General features: G+C 51.9%; 1 protein-coding gene across 3 annotated transcripts in view; it reads right to left on the bottom strand.

The window, feature by feature from the left end:
• EXOC6B (exocyst complex component 6B) overlaps positions 1 to 16,328 on the bottom strand; it is a 388,942-nt gene extending 372,614 nt beyond the window's left edge. For all 3 annotated transcript variants that reach the window (XM_038745562.1, XM_038745563.1, XM_038745564.1), the window contains exon 1: positions 16,195 to 16,328. In XM_038745562.1, coding sequence (XP_038601490.1) covers positions 16,195 to 16,292 — 98 coding nt within the window. In that variant the 5' untranslated portion in view covers positions 16,293 to 16,328. The remainder of the gene's footprint in view (positions 1 to 16,194) is intronic.
• Between the last annotated feature and the right edge of the window lie 292 nt (positions 16,329 to 16,620).

Genomic DNA, 16,620 nt, shown 5'->3' with positions numbered 1-16,620 from the left:
CGCGGAGTGGTAAGGACCCGGGCCTGGGTTCTAATCCCAGCTCCGCCACCTGTCTCTCCCGAGGAAGCCGGACCGGGCCGCTGGGATCACGGGGCCTGTCGGCGTTCCCGAGGAGGTGCTGCAGCCGGGTACTGCTGCTTTGGAAAGTTGGCCTGAGAGAGGCCGACTGTGGAAACAAATTGTCACCACCAGCCTCGGTCGCCACCCGTCTGGACTGAGTGACTCCCCTTCCCTTCAGTTTGTTGTTGGCGGGTACTCTCCCAAGCGCTTAGTACAGTGCTTTGCACGCAATGAGTGCTCAAGAAATATGACTGAATGAATGAATGGATCTTCGGGGCACTGTGCTGATGCCAATAATGGGTTAGAGGGAAGAGGAGATGTGGCCCCTGCCCCTGAGGGGCTGAGAGTCTGATTGGGGAGAAAGGACACACACACACACCAAATCTCTCGCTCTCTCTCTCAATCTGTATCTCTCCCTCTCTCTCCCTCCTGGGTGCTATGGAGGGGCAGAATTTGGAGCCCATATAGTCCTTGCGGTCTTACAGAGGCAGACAGGACGGGCGGACACAACTACTCAAACATTCACACAAAACCATGGCCTAGTGGAAAAAGCACATGCCTGGGAGTCAGAAGTCAGTCAGTGGTATCTACTGAGCGCTTCCTGAGGTCAGAGCACCGAACTAAGCACTTGGGAGAGTAAGAGAGAATAATGAACAGACGCACTCCCTGCCCAACAATGAGCTTACGGTCTAGAGGACCTGGTTCTAATCCTGGCTCTGTCGCTTGCCAGCTGGGTGACTTTCATTTGTTCATTCCTTCACCCCTTCCATCGTATTTATTGAACACTTACTGAGTGCAGAGCACTGTACTAAGCGCTTGGGAAGTACAAGCTGGTGACATAAAGAGACAGTTCCTACCCAACAATGGGCTCACAGTCTAGAACGGGGAGACAGACAACAAAACAAAGCATGTGGACAGGTGTCAAGTCATCACAATAAATAGAAATAAAGCTAGATGCACATCCACTAACTGAGAACAAGCCACAGAAAACCAGGGCAGGCCACTCAACAAATCCAGTCCATCCAAAGCCAACTGCAGAAACTTCCCAGTGATCCGGAGCTAAGTACATAGCTTAACAAATACCAAAAAACCCCCACAAAATGGTGTTTTAGTCTTCAGTTCTGATTTCGGCCTCAGAGGTGCAGCCAGAAAAAGGCTGGAGGGACAGCTGGATCTGAGATCCCCACGCAGGACAGGGACTGTGTCCAACCTGATTTGCTTGTATCCACCCCGGCGCTCAGTACAGTGCCTGATGCGTAGTAAGCGCCATGTTTTGTTTTGTACATGTTTTGTTTTGTTGTCTGTCTAGACTATGAGCCCGTTGTTGGGTAGGGACCGTCTCTACATGTTGCCGACTTGTACTTCCCAAGTGCTTAGTACAGTGCTCTGCACACAGTAAGCGCTCAATAAATATGACAATGAATGAATGAATGACCAAATACCACCACCATTATTACTGTTATTATTAGATCTTCCGGCTCCCGGGAGGAAGCCCATTTCGGTGCCCTTTCACAAAGCTTCTGCAAAGTAAGGGATTCTGGGAAAAAGAGGTCAGGGGCAGTGGTCTGCTGGGAAGAGACGAGGGTCTAGGTGACAGCACAAAACCCCTTCCTCTGACTTCCCGACGCTTCCCGACACCACAGTGGGAGATTTCCCAAGAGACAGGCACCAATGGGTGCTTGGAGCTGAAAAAGGCAGAGATGCCCGTCGGCGGCCCAGCTGGATTTCCGCTGAGGGCCCAGAGCGAGCCGGGGGCTGTCGAGACGGACCGGCTCCCAGCTCTGGGAACATCTGCCCCGGAATGACAGCGCTTCTGCTCCTAACAAGGCCAGCCTGCTTGAGGAAAGAATAAATCACTGTCAGGGGAGGAAAGCCACAAACCTCCCCCGTGCGAGGGGAAAGGCAGAGTCACCACACGCTCGACTAAGCCACTCCGCGGCAATCTGGTTTCCGGGGCACAGATGCCGCTCGCAATGCCTCCGCCCACATTACCATCCGTCACTCCAGCGAGATTCCTTCGAGCCTGGAACGCCCCTCTTCACTTCCTCCCAGCTGGGACCCCCCCGAGATTACGCCTTCACAGAGCCAGTCTGCCGGCTAGGAGCAGTGGAGTCCTCTAATAATAATAATAACTCTGGTATTTGCTAAGCGCTTCCTATGTGCCGGGCACTGTCCTGAATGCGGGGGTGGATGCAAGCAAATGGGACAGTCCCTGCCCTGTGTGGGGCTCGCAGTCTCGATCCCCATTTTACGGCTGAGGAAACTGAGGCCTGGAGAAGTGAAGCGACTCATGCAAGGCCATGCAGCAGACAAGTGGCGGAGCTCGATTAGAACCCATGACCGCCTGACGGCCAGGCCTGTGCTCTAGCCACGATGCCACGCTGCTTCCCAACTAACCGGCAAAGACCAAGAAATGGGAGTGGGCTCATCCCGTCGGCATCGCCCCGGGCTGCCTGGACCCTAGGCTCTCCATCTATAAAACGGGGAGATTATTACCCTGGGGGCTGGATCTTTCAGCATTGGAGATCCACAAACAGAGCAGATCTGATTTTTTCTTTCATTTTTTAATGGTATCTGTAAGTGCTAGGTGTCAAACACTGTTCTAAGCTCTGGGGAAGGTGCAAGTCCCGCCACGTGTCTGTTGTGTGACCGTGGGCAAGTCACTTCACTTCTCTGGGCCTCAGTGACCTAATCTATAAAATGGGGATCGAGACTGTGAGCCCCACGTGAGACAAGGACTGTGGCCAACACGATTTGCTTGTATCCACTCCAGCGCTTAGTACGGAGCCTGGCAGACAGTAAGCACTTAACAAATACCAAAATTACTATTATTATCATCAAGTTAGTTATGTTGGGCGTGGTCCCCGTCCCACATAGGGCTCACAGTCCTAAAGAGGAGGGAGAACGGGCATTTAATCCCCATTTTACAGATGAGGAAACTGCAGCCCAGAGAAGTGAACTGACTTGCCTAAGGTCACGCAGCATGCAGTTGGAAGAGCCGGGATTACCAGGTCCTCTGACCTTCTCCAGGCCCGTGCTCTTCCCACTAGGCCACACTGCTCCTCATTTGATTGCCGGGACCGGGAATGGGGGGGACGACAGCTGGAGAGGGGTGGCCAGCGACACAGATCAGGGAGCCAGCCCCTTTCTCAGCCCTCCACCCCACTTTCCTGACAGAAGGGTTTCTGTAAGGCCTCCAGGGCCCCAGAAGTGAACGATGCTTTATTCATCTAAGTGTTAATACCGAAATCTGAATCGAGTCCAACCTGCTACTGAGATCTATGTCACCGTCTGCTAAATAAAACCTGGCTCTCTCATCCGGCGGTGAATCAGAAGGCAGAGCAGGCTCTCTTCCAGGAAGGGGCTGAAAAAGAAGAACACTCACTAGCTGAAGGCGCCAGACTCAGGTCAGTCAGGCGGCAGCAGTGACTGGGCTTGTGGGGGGTGGTGGAGGGAGCCCGCAGTGAGTAGATCACTGGGACAGACACTGAGGCCATTTCGGTAGCCTAAATGAGGTTCTTTCAACTTCCCTCAAGGAGCTTACACTCCAGCCATGAAAGGCAGGCGCGGCCAACCCGGGGATATCACAAAGGCACCTTTGCAGATAAACCCAAATGGCACACGTAAACAGGAATAAACACAAATGATGGAAACAAACGCTTCATGCGGACCGACGTGGGGGAGCGAGGTTCCTCTGTGAGGAGCGAAGAGCAGTGTGATAAGAGCTCGGGCCTGGGGGTCGCGGGACGTGGGTTCTAATCCCAGCTCCACCACCTGTCTGTTGTGTGACCTTGGGCAAGTCGCTTCCCTTCCCTGAGCTTCGGTTGTCTCATCTGTACAATGGAGAATAAGACTGTGAGCCCTCTGCGGGACAGGGACTGTGTTCAACCCAATTATCTTGTATCTACCCCAGCGCTTAGAATGGTGCCTGGCACATAGTAAGTACTTAACAAATACAATCATAATAATGATGATAATGATAACAATAAGTTATAAGTTAACAATAAGATAACAATAAGAGAAGCAGCGTGGCACAGTGGAAAGAGCACGGGCTTTGGAGTCAGAGGTCACTGGTTCAAATCCCAGCTCCGCCAATTGTCAGCTGTGTGACTTTGGGTAAGTCACCTAACTTCTCTGTGCCTCAGTTACCTCATCTTTAAAATGAGGATTAAGACTGTGAGCCCCCCATGGGGCTCCTGATCACCTGATCACCTTGTAACCTCCCCAGCGCCTGGAACAGTGCTTTGCACGTAGTAAGCAGTTAATAAATGCTATAAAAAATAAAATAAAAATAAGTGGAAGCAGGCTTCAGTGTGATTTACAGAAAATTCTCTGGAGGAGATGAAATTTGGTTTGTCATTCCCAAGGAAGGGCAAATGTTTCGGTGGCTTGCACAGATTGGCACCTAACAGTAGCCACCGTGACGGCCCGATAAAAAGGCAGAGGGCCGGAGCCAAGCGACCTTCCTCGCGCTTCCCACGGCCCAGGAGCGGAATGTCGTTAGTCGGGAACTGAGAGCGTTGCCTGAGCGAGACCAGGCCTGGGGGCTGCAGCAGCGTCAAGACCACAAATGTCCAATCGACTCTCAACCCTGAAGAAAGGGCAATTAAGGAAATCCTCTAGAAGGCCAGCTAGAAGAAGGGTTAAATCCATCTGGTCAATAACCGCATCTAGGGGAAGTGAATCATTTCTCCTCCGAGTAACAGAGAAGGCAGATTTTATTGGGAAGCAGTGAGGCCTAGTGAATAGACCACGGGTCCAGGAGTGAGAGGACCTGGGTTCTAATCCCAGCTCCGCCCCTTGTCTGCTGGGTGACTTCGGGCAGGTCACTTCACTTCTCTGGGCCTTAGTTTTCTCACCTGCAAAATGTGGGTTCAATTCCTGTTCTCCCTCTGCCTTAGGCTGGGAGGCCCAAGCCAATCAATCAATCAATTGTACTTACTGAGCTCCTACTATGTACTAAGTGCTTGGAAGGGGACAATGCAACGGAGTGAGCAGACACATTCCCGGCCCATAACCGCCTCACAGTCACCTGGTAAAAAACGTGGAATCACTGGAGGGATTACTTCCCAAACCCAGTGAACTACTAAAGAATTTCCTCCCGTGCCCCGCATGGCAAGCCACCAGTCAATCAATCAGTGATAAATACTGAACTTTTACTGTCTGCAGAACACTGTACTAAGCGCTTGGGAGAGTACAATACAGCAGAGTTGGTATAATGATGGCATCTGTTAAGCACTTACTGTGGAACAGGCACTGTACTAAGCGCTGGGGTGGATTCAAGCAAATTGGGTTGGACACAGTCCCTGTCCCATGTGGGGCTCACAGTCTCAATCCCCATTTTCCAGATGAGGGAACTGAGGCCCAGAGGAGTGAAGTGACTTGTTCAAGGTCACACAGCAGACAATACCACAATTACTCCTCTAGACGGGAAACTTGCTGTGGGCAGGAAATGCGTCTGCATATGGCTATATTTTATTCTCCCTAGTAGAGTTCTCGGCACACAGTCAGCTTTCGATAAATACAGCTGAATGAATGAATGACAAGCGGCGGAGCCAGGATTAGAACCCATGACCTTCTGTCAATCAGGACTAGCAACCAGCAACAGGAATGACCACTTTTGATTTCCCTATGGGGTGGGGGAAGCTGAACTGATCAGCAGGGCTCCCGCCCTCCTGCCGCCGATCCAGAACACAGAACAAATGTTCCCTTTCACTGGCATATACGAGAGGGGGCCCGGCCCAAAGACGTGAGCTGAACTCTCCTTCACCTGACCCAGCGGGAGCCAGGAAAATCCAACGGCCCTCGAGATGGTGGGGACGGGCTAGAAAGATCCGCCTCCACACGCCGTTCTCTGCCGACGGAACCAGCCAGGGCGTGTTGTGGCTGGCTCCAAGGATGCGGAAGTTTCTCACGCTGCGGGTGGATTCTGCTCCAGGCCTTCGGAGAAAATGCTTCATTATGGGGTTCAAGATTGAGAGTGTTGGAGGGGTCCAAAGGGAGACTAACAATAACCGATACAGACACCCCATCAAACCGGGGGACTGGGGAGAGGGGGAGCCACCCAAGGGGCAGTGGCTGCTGGCAATTTGGGCGAGGCAAGCTCCTTTCCTCTACTTCCAGTCCCTTTCATTCATTCATTCACTCAATCGTATTTATTGAGCGCTTACTGTGTGCAGAGCACTGTACTAAGCGCTTGGGAGGTACAAGTCGGCAACATATAGTGACGGTCCCTACCCAACAGCAGGCTCACAGTCTAGAAGCGGGAGACAGACAATAAAATAAAACATATTAACAAAATAAAATAGAATAAATATGTACAAGTAAAATAGAGTAATAAATATATACAAACATATATACAGGTGCTGTGGGGAGAGGAAGGAGGTAAGGCAGGGGGAATGGGGAGGGAGAGGAGGTGGAGAGGAAGGAGGGGAGTCACTCCCTTCTGCGTCACCCTGACTCACTCCCTTTATTTATCCCCCCTCCCAGCCCCACGGCACTTACGTCCGTATCTGTCATTTACTGTTTTATATTACTGTCTGTCTCCCCCTCGAGACCGTAAGATCACTGTGGGCAGGGAATGTGTCTGCTTATTATTGCACTGTACTCTCCCAAGCGCTTAGTACAGTGCTCTGGACTGTACGCTCATTGTGGACAGCAAATGTGTCTGTTCATTGTTGTACTGAACTCAGTACAGTGCTCTTGACACTGTAATAATAATAATGACTGTAGTATTTGTTAAGCACTTACTATGTGCCAAGCACTGTACTAAGCACTGGGGTAGATACAAGGTAATTAGGTTGGACAGAGTCCTTGTCCCCTATGGAGTTCCCCATCTTGATCCCCATTTTCCAGATGAGGTAACTGAGGTCCAGAGAAGTGAAGTGACTTGCCCAGGGTCACAAAGCAGACATGTGGCAGAGCCCGGATAAGAACCCTCGACCTCTGACTCCCCAGCCTGTGTTCTTTCCACTAGGCCGGGCTGCTTCTCTGTAAGCGCTCAATAAATACAATTGGGGGAAACAAAAAATAAAGGGGGGTAAAGACAGAGCCTGGGCCTGGGGACCAGAAGGTCATGGGTTCCAATCCCAGCTCCGCCATTTGTCTGCTGTGTGACCTAGGGCAAGTCACTTCACTTCTCTGGCCCTCAGTTATCTCATCTGTAAAATAGAGTTGTTTGAAAACTACGTGCAGCAGAAGCAGAGTTTCTGAAAAATCAACATCCTAGTTGCCTTATTCTTGTGGGGGTGTAAAAAAAAAAGGAAAACAGGCAAAAAGGGAACCAGCTCTCATCCAGGGGGCCCCTGCTCCCTGGGTGCATCGGGTGATCGGGTGCACATTTGCAAGGAAACACTGGCAACCGTCCCATCTCACGTGGGCATCTGCTCGGCCTGCAGATTCGGGGAGGAAAAATCAGGACAGCTTTGCTACGTTAAAGGCTCTCCCCACTGCCATCCCCTGACCACCCTGGGGCAGCCGCCCAGTCAAGCAACGACCCCTATCCCAGAGTCCACGACGATGGCTGGCAGCCCAAGCAGGGGGAGGGCTCGGAGGCTGAAGTACCCCAAGAAGTACCCCAAGATGGGTAGGGGCAAGACCATCACCCCATTTGGCACCAAGGAAGGCACTGGGGCAGAGGATGGGGGCTTCCGTTTCCACTGGCATGAGAAAGAAGTCTGAGGCGACTGTAATGGCAACAGGAGAAGTCAGAGCATGGCTTAGTGGCTACAATCAATCAATCAGTCGTATTTATTGAGCGCTTACTGTGTGCAGAGCTGCCCGGGGCTGGGAGTCAGAAGGTAATGGGTTCGAATCCAGGCTCTGCCACCTGTCTGCTGGGTGACCTTGGACAAGTCACGACACTTCTCTGGGCCTCAGTTCCCTCATCTGGAAAATGGGGATCGAGACTGTGAGCCCCACGTGGGACAGGGACTGTGTCCAACCTGACTGGCTTGTATCCACCCCAGGGCTTAGTACAGTCTGGCACAAAGTAAGTGCCTAACAAATATCACAAGTATTACTGAAAGTAGCAGCATTTATTGAGCCTATTTGGCATCCTGTACTGGGCACTATACGGAAGTGACACACTCCCTGTCCACTCTAAATAAGAAGGCCAACTAATTGGCTGTTCATTCATTCATTCAATCATATTTATTGAGCGCTTACGGTGTGCAGAGCACTGTACTAAGCGCTTGGGAAGTACAAGTTGGCAACATATAGAGATGGTCCCTACCCAACAGTGGGCTCACAGTCTAGAAGGGGGAGACAGACAACAAAACCAAACATATTAACAAAATAAAATAAATAGAATATGTACAAATAAAATAAATAACTAGAGTAATAAACAAATACAAACATATATACAGGTGCTGTGGGGAGGGGAAGGAGGTAAAACGGGGGAGAGGAGAGGGGGAAGAGGGGGAGAGGAAGGAGGGGGCTCAGTCTGGGAAGGCCTCCTGGAGGAGGTGAGCTATCAGTAGGGCTGTTGCTCAGCAGGCCTCAAAAGCGAAGAAGTCAGAGGGCCTGGGTTCTAATCCTGGCTCTGCCACTTGTCTGCTGGGTGACCTAGGGCCAGTCATTTCACTTTTCTGGGCCTCAGTCACCTCATCTGGAAAATGGGGATTAAGACGGTGAGCCCCATGTGGGCTCCAATCTGATTAGCTTGTATTAACACAACCCTCAGAACAGTGCTTGACACATAGTACGCACTTAAGAAATACCATCATCAACATCATCATTAAAGCAGCACGGCTCAGTGGAAAGAGCCTGGGCTTGGGAGTCAGACGTCAAGGGGTCTAATCCCGGCTCCGCCACTTTTTGGCTGTGTGACTTTGGGCAAACCAGTTAACTTCTCTGTGCCCCAGTTACCTCATCTGTCAAATGGGGATTAAGACTGTGAGCCCCACATGGGACAACCTGATCACCTTATATCCCCTCCCCCGTGCTTAGAACAGTGCTTTTCACACAGGAAGCACTTAACAAATACCATTATTATTATTATTACTTGTCTGCTAGGTGATCTTGGGCCAGTCACTGCACTTTTCTGTGCCTCCACTTCCTCATCTGCAAAATGGGGATTAAGACAGTAAGCCCCTAGTGAAAGAAGGACTGGATATAACTTGTTTAGCTTGAACCTACGCCAGTGCTCAGCAGAGGGCCTAGCACATAGTAAGCGCTTAACAAATACCATTTTTAAAAAAACCCTCACACTCCCCAAAATAACCTGATTAGCTTGTATCTACCCAGCATTCAGTACAGTGCCTGGCCCACAGTAAACGCCTAACAAAGACCTTTTTTTTAAAAAAAAAAAAAAGATAAATGGCCCTCAGCAGACAAGGACTGTTCAAGTCAGCCCCCATGGCTGCAATTCCTGGTCACGCCCGAAACCTGCTGACCGGCCTGCTGAAGCAGAGCAATTTAATCCCTCCAAAGGAGACGTCACCACCGCTCAACTTGGCGTCCTCATCAATCAATCAATCAATCAATCGTATTTATTGAGCGCTTGTACTAAGCGCTTGGGAAGTACAAATTGGCATCACATAGAGACAGTCCCTACCCAACAGTGGGCTCACAGTCTAGACAAAGGATCTATTAAAGCCACCCGAGCATTAACTCATACCAAAACGGCAAGGCCATCCAGGCTGCAGCTTCACAGCTGCTGAATTGTGATCCCGACGGACAGATCAACAGAACGGCGTCAACAGTTTGAAGAGAAAAAAAAAATCTCCAGACAGACCTGAGCCGGGAGCGGTCAAACCGCTTCTGCAGAGCAACATCCCCGTTTCACTTAAGGAAGGGTGGCTCACTTTCTTTTTGTAATCTTGGTTTCCTCAGTGAAGAAAGCTCATAAACAAAAATCACTCGATCCTCCCGCCACACCCGGGAACCGATAAGTGGTTGGAGTTGGCAGGGTAGCCTAACAGGAAAAACTTGTAATTTTTTGGCGGTCTGGATTTTGCCCGGCTCGGTGGCGATCCGGCTTCCTTGCAGGGTGGCATCTGAAACGCTCAGACTCTCTTCTTGGCCACCGAGAGAACACCCCCGCCCCTCACAAACCCACTTCCCCCCATTCCCCATCACCCTATTGAGGGATATCACACAGGCGAAACCCTTTAGAAGCAATGTGGCCTAGTGGAAATAGCACAGGCCTGGAGAAGTCAGAGGACACGGGTTTTTATCCCAGCTCTGCCACATTCATTTGTTTAATCGTATCTTTTGAGTGCTTACTATGTGCGGATCACTGTACTAGGCGCTTGGGAGAGGACAACAGAACAGTAAACAGACACATGCCACATGTCTGCTGTGTGACCTGAGGCAAGTGAGTTATCTGTGGCTCAGTTCCCTCATCTGTCAGGTTGGACTGTGCCCAACCTGATTATCTTGTACCAACCCCAGTGCTTAGAACAGTGCTTGGCACATAGTAATAAATACCATTATTATTAGACTGTGAGCTCATCGAGGTTAGAGAACGTGTTTACCAACTCCATTTTTCTGTCCTCTCCCAAGCGCTTAGTACAGTGCTCTGCACAAGGTAAGAGGTCAGTAAATAGAACTGACGGTGACCCATCCTGGGATGACCAAAGATCCCATTTTCTTCCCGATAGCTGTGCCAACAGGGAGGCAGGCTGGTGGTGATAGTTCTTAAGCAACATTGGCAGCAGGGGCTGGGAGAAGGGGCAGGTTCTTAAACCAACTTGGAGGTGGTTTTCAAAGGTGCCAACGCCCCGATTCCTCCCCTCAGAGGAGGAAGGAGTCCGGTGAAAGGGTGAGCAGGCAAACTTACGGGAACGGATTCACTGAGGATGCTGCTGAGGGGGAACACTTCCTCCCTTATCCCCTAGAGTCACTGCCCGGAGAGAAGCGGAGATTCCTAGACCGTGGTGAGCCGAGGCGGCTGGCTCTGGTGGCAGAGGGCACTGGACGGCGAGAGACAGAGCCAACTCATCTGCGCAATCCAAGAAGGTGTGTCCAGACCAGAAAAGACACTAGATATAGTAGATAGTAGACGGTAGTTTTACTTTCGCCGGGACCAAGGCCACCTCTAACTCCTTACACACGTACATCACAAATTGGAGAGACAAGGCCAAGCAAACGGTTTGGGTCCAAGGTCCCTGATCACCAGCATGCACACACCTCTCCCAAGTGGGCGATTCCCCATGGAAAGGCAAACTTATTTTAACAGGAGCCACGGTCACGGCGGAGTCGGTCTTGTCCCAGAGAAATCTACCCCTTCCCGGGAAAGCCCAACTTCATCCCACAACACCCCATCAGCCCCGAATCGGCCTCAATCAATGGTATTTACTGAGCGCCTACTGTGTGCAGAGCACTGTACTCCAGATGCCAACTTGTACTTCCCAAGTGCTTATTAAGTGCTCTGCACACAGTAAGCACTCAATAAATACGATTGAATGAATGAATAATACAAGAGTCGGTAGACACATTCCTAGGCTCACTGTTGTTAAGGCCAAGGAGAAGCAACCTGGTCTAATGGACAGAGCACGGGCCTGGGAATCAGAAGGACCTGGGTTCTAATCCCACCTCCATCACGTCTGCTTTGTGATCGTGGGCGCGTCACTTGATTTCTCTGTGCCTCAGTTCCTTCAGCTGTAAAATGGGGATAAGAGAGCGGGCCCCATCCGGGACAGGGACTGTGTCCAACCTGATTAACTTTTATCTACCCCAGTGCTTAGAACAGTGCTCGGCCCATAGTAAGAGCTTAACAAGTGGCTCGGGGGAGAGAGGAGGGGCTGAACAACGCTAGTCCCTGAAAGGGGGACGGTAGCAGCCTCTTGCTGGGGTATATAGTGATGGCCATCTGAGGACCATGGCGGGGTAGGGAAGTCAGGGAATCTGGGAGCAGAGGGAGCTCTCCAACTCCAGAGAAGAAACTGACCCTAAGGGAGCGGAAGGTTGTAGGGGGGAGGCAGGAGAGTGTGGGGAAAGAGCTGCAGAAACACCAGGTTCTCCTTCTGGAGTTTGAGGAAGTTTACTTTCCCACATTCTGAGGAATTCGGAGGGAAGTGGTCACCACCAAGGGCCCAGGGCTGGTTTGGGGGTCCTGAGGTGAACGGAGGGAGGGTCCCCAGGCAACTGTAAGGTGTAAGGCAGGAGGATGAACTGAGGAGGCTGGAGTTACTGCTTCTCCTCAGGGAAGCAGCGTGGCGTAGTGGATAGAGCACAGCCTCAGAGTCAGATCCCAGCTCCACCAGGCATCTGCGGTGTGGTCTTGGGCAAATCACTTCTTTGTGTCTCGATTCCCTCATCTTCAAGATGAGGAGTGGATTCCAGCGTTTAGAACAGTGCTTTGCACATAGCAGGCGCTTAACAAATGCCATTATTAATATTATTACCTGTTTTTCCTCCTACTTAAGCTGTTAACCCCCTGTGGGGCTTGATTATTATAATGATAATAATAACGATGATATTTGTTAAGCGCTTACTATGTTCCAGGCATCGTACAAAGCGCTGGAGTGGATATGAGCAGATCGGCTTGGACACGGTCCCTGTCCCCCATGGGGCTCACAGTCTCAACCCCCATTTTACAGATGAGGTCACTGAAGCCCAGAGAGGTGAAGTGACTTGCCCAAGATCACCGAGCAGACAAGCGGTAGAGTCGGAATTAGAACCCATGACCTTCTGACTCCCAGGCCCATGTTCTATCCACTACTCCACGCTGCTTCTACAGTGCTTGGCACAGAGTAAGCACTTAACAAATTCTACAATTATCATTATCACTAGATAATAATAATAATAATAATAATGGTATTTGTTAAGCGCTTACTATGTGCAAAGCACTGTTCTAAGCATTGGGGAGGTTACAATGTGATCAGGTTGTCCCACAGGGGGCTTACAGTTTCAATCCCCATTTTCCAGATGAGGGAACTGAGGCACAGAGAAGTTAAGTGACTTGCCCAAAGTCACAAAGCTGACAGCTGGAGGAGCCAGGATTTGAATCCTTGACCTCTGATTCCAAAGCCTGTGCTCTTTCCACTGAGCCACACCGCTCTAATTATCTAGATAATTCTAAACTGTGAACTCGTTGTTGGGTAGGGACCGTCTCTATATGTTGCCAACTTGTACTACCCAAGAGCTTAGTACAGTGCTCTGCACACAGTAAGCGCTCAATAAATACGATTGAATGAATTATCGCAATAGGTCATAGGACAGAAGAATGTTTAGGGCGGCACATACCTGCAGCGGGGACCAGAAAGATAGCTAGAGGTGCCCAGACAGTGGATGGCAGAGGAGAGTGGTGATGAAAGTTACTTGTTTATATTAATATCTGTCTCCCCCACTAGACTGTAAGTTCGTTGAGGGCAGGGAACGTGTCTGCCAACCGGGCTGTATTATTCTCTAATACAGTGCTCTTCACATAGTAAGCACTAAATACCTTTGATGATGATGACGGAAATGCCAGCATGGCCGGAGAGGCCAATCAAACAAGCATGCTAGGGACAGTCGGGCTAACCCAGCCTCTACCACCATGCCCACTGTAATGTGATCAAAGAGGTTCGCAGCTCTCAAAAACAAATATCCTCCCTAAGGAACAGCAACACGTCCTAAAACTCTACCTCACAGGATGATAGAGAGGACACTGAATCAGGCTGGTGGAGTGGGAAGGGGGAGAGGGGAGGGACAGTTTGAAAAAAGGCCAGTCTGCCGATGATCCCGATCAGGGGGGCAGTGTAGGGGTCGCTCCTGATGCCCGGGCACTGGCAATGGTGTCCGTAACTTTGGGAATCAACGCCGGGGAGGATGGCATCCAGTGGGGAAAGGAGAAGGTGGCTGACAAACACACACTCACATATACAGGATAATGATGGATGCTGCTACTTGATCCACCCATTAGGGGAAGTGCCCATAATGATGCCACCTCTGTGAAAAGGGACGGGAACAGAGCGAGGAGGCTCGTGACGGGAAGGGGAATACCACCGACTGAAAAGGAGATGCGGAGGAATTCTTGGGAGTGGCCGGGGCACACCAGAGCCGGTATCCAGAGACAGAGACTGGGCAGAGCAGGTGAAGCATCTGGGAGGAGGGAGCCTGGAGGGAGGTCCACGGAGAAGGGAACGATTCTGCTCGGGAAAGAGGAGGATGGTGTCGCCTGATGGAAAGACCACGGGCCTGGGAGTCAAAGGACCTGGGTTCTAATTCTGGATCTGTCACTTGCCTGCTGGGCGACACTGGGCAAGTCATTTCACCTCTCCGGGCCTCCGCTTTCTCATGGTAAAATGCGGATTCATGACCTGTTCTCCCTCCAATTTGGGCTGCGGGCCCCATGTGGGGCAGTGACTGTGTCCAACCTAAGTACCTCGTTTCTTCCCCAGGGTTTAGAACGGTGCTTGGCCCGCAGTAAGAGTTTAACGAATACCATTATTATGAGCACTTGGTACAGTCCTCTCCACACACTAAACACTCAACAAATACCATTGTTTGATTGGCTGACCGTGAATGGACTTGATTTGAGGGGAGGGAACTCTGGGTTGCGGGAAAGGCAGAAGAGAATAAAACAGGAGAGACCCAGAAGGCAACTGGAGGGCAGAAAAGGAGAGGAACAAGTAACACTGACGGTGAGGGGAGCAGCTGGAATGTCTCCGAGCGGTCCGCAATAAATACTATCGACTGACTGATTGACTGAAGAGACGGTGGCTTTGTCTAACAGGCTGGTTGTCTAGCTGGGCACCACAAAGGACTGTGGAGGTGGGGGGCTTTTCTATCTGGGGGGCCCAGGGCTGGCTGTGACAGCCAGGGTAACCTTGGGTCAGCGAGAGGAGATGGGAACATTGGGTACTGGGGTGGGTCACGGTAGTTCTGCCGGAGGGCCGGGGAGAAGTTCTGGCAGGGGGGAGCTCTGGAATTGGGGCAGCATCTCCGAACTGAGCTGAAAGAGCAGCCGATTATGGGAGGGGGAAGAGTCTGATGGGGAACGGAGAAAATTGGGCCAGTACTCATGGAGAGGAGGGGGAAGGGAACGCAGAGGAGGGAGAAGGAGGAAGAAGGGCAAGAGGAAAGGGAAGGGAAGGAGGGATAAAGGAAGGGGAAGGAGGGCAAGAGGAAGGGGAAGGAGGCAGAGGAAAGGGAAGGAGGACCAAAAGGGAGGAAGGATGAGAGGAAAGGGAAGGAGAATGAGAGGAAGGGGAAGGAGGGAGAGGGAAAGGAGGACCAAAAAGGAGGGAGAAGGGGAGGAAATGGAAGGAGGACGATAGGAAGGGGAAGGAGGACGACAGGAAGGGGAGGAGAACGAGAGGAAGGGAAAGGAGGACGAGAGGAAGGGAAAGGAGGACGAGGGGAAAGGGAAAGGAGGACTAGAGGAAAGGGAAGGAGGACTAGAGGAAGGGGAATGAGGACCACAAGGGAGGGAGGATGAGAAGAAAGGGAAGGAGAAGGACAGGGAAGGGAAGGAGAATGAGAGGAAAAAGGTACGAAGGAGAGAGGAAGGGGAAGGAGGACCAAAAGGAAGGGAGAAGGAGAGGAAAGGTAAGGAAGACAAGAGGAAAGGGAAGGAGGACAAGAGGAAAGGGAAGGAGGATGGGAGGGAGAAGGAAAGGAAAGGGAAGAAGGATGAGGGAAAAGGTAAGAGGGAGAGAGGAAGGGGAAGGAGGGCAAGAAGAAGGAGGAGGATGTGAGGAAGATGAAGGAGGATGTGAGCAAGGGGAAGGAGGATGTGAGGAAGGGGAAGGAAGATGAGAGGAAGGGGAAGGAGGATGACAGGAAGGGGAAGGAGGACCAAAAGGGAGGGAGAATGGGAGGAAGGGGAAGGAGGATGAGAGGAATGGGAAGGAGGATGACAGGAAGGGGAAGGAGGGCCAAAAGGGAGGGAGAATGAGAGGAAGGGGAAGGAGGATGAGTGGAATAGGAAGGAGGATGACAGGAAGGGGAAGGAGGACCAAAAGGGAGGGTGAGGGAGAAGAAAGAGGAAAAAGGTAAGAGGGGGAGTGGAAGGGGAAGGAGGACCAAAGGGGAGGGAGAAGGAGAAGGAGAAGAAAGGGAAAGAAGATGAGGGGGGAAAGGTAGGAGGGAGAGAGGAGAGGGCGGGTAGAGGGGGACGAGAGGTGAGCCCCCGCCCCAAGGGTCCGGCCGCCTGCGGAGGAGGAGGAGGAGGAGGACTGGTGGCTCGGGGTTCGGGGGCGGTACCTGAGCGTGGGCCCGATGCAGGCCGTGTCGGTGCTCTCGATCTCGCGCAGGATCCGCTCATGCTCGGCCGCCGTCTCCAGGCTCTCCGCCTCCGCCATCTCGGCCCGCTACAGCCCAGCCCAGCCCGGCCCGGCCCCGGGAGCCTGGGGAGCCCCGATCGGCTCCGACACTCGGCCGCCCCCGCCGCCCGCCACTCCCCCTGGCGTCACCGCGCACGGCGCGCCCCGCCTGCCGAGACTCGTAGGCCTTTGGCCCATTTTGCCTCGTCCCGCCTGCCGGGCCTCGTAATCCGCTCTGGCCCAGCGCGGCCTGGGCTGCCCACGGAGGGCGGAGGATAATGATAATCATATTGATAATAGTGGTGGCATGTATTAAGCGCTGGGGAGGTTACAAGGTGATCGGGTTGTCCGCCGGGGGACTCACAGT

The sequence above is a fragment of the Tachyglossus aculeatus genome, chromosome 4 (assembly GCF_015852505.1).
Source record: "Tachyglossus aculeatus isolate mTacAcu1 chromosome 4, mTacAcu1.pri, whole genome shotgun sequence".
In the NCBI taxonomy this organism is placed as follows: Eukaryota; Metazoa; Chordata; class Mammalia; order Monotremata; family Tachyglossidae; genus Tachyglossus; species Tachyglossus aculeatus.
The sequence above is the reverse complement of the archived record's forward strand: the minus strand, read 5'-3'. Positions and strand labels throughout refer to the sequence as shown.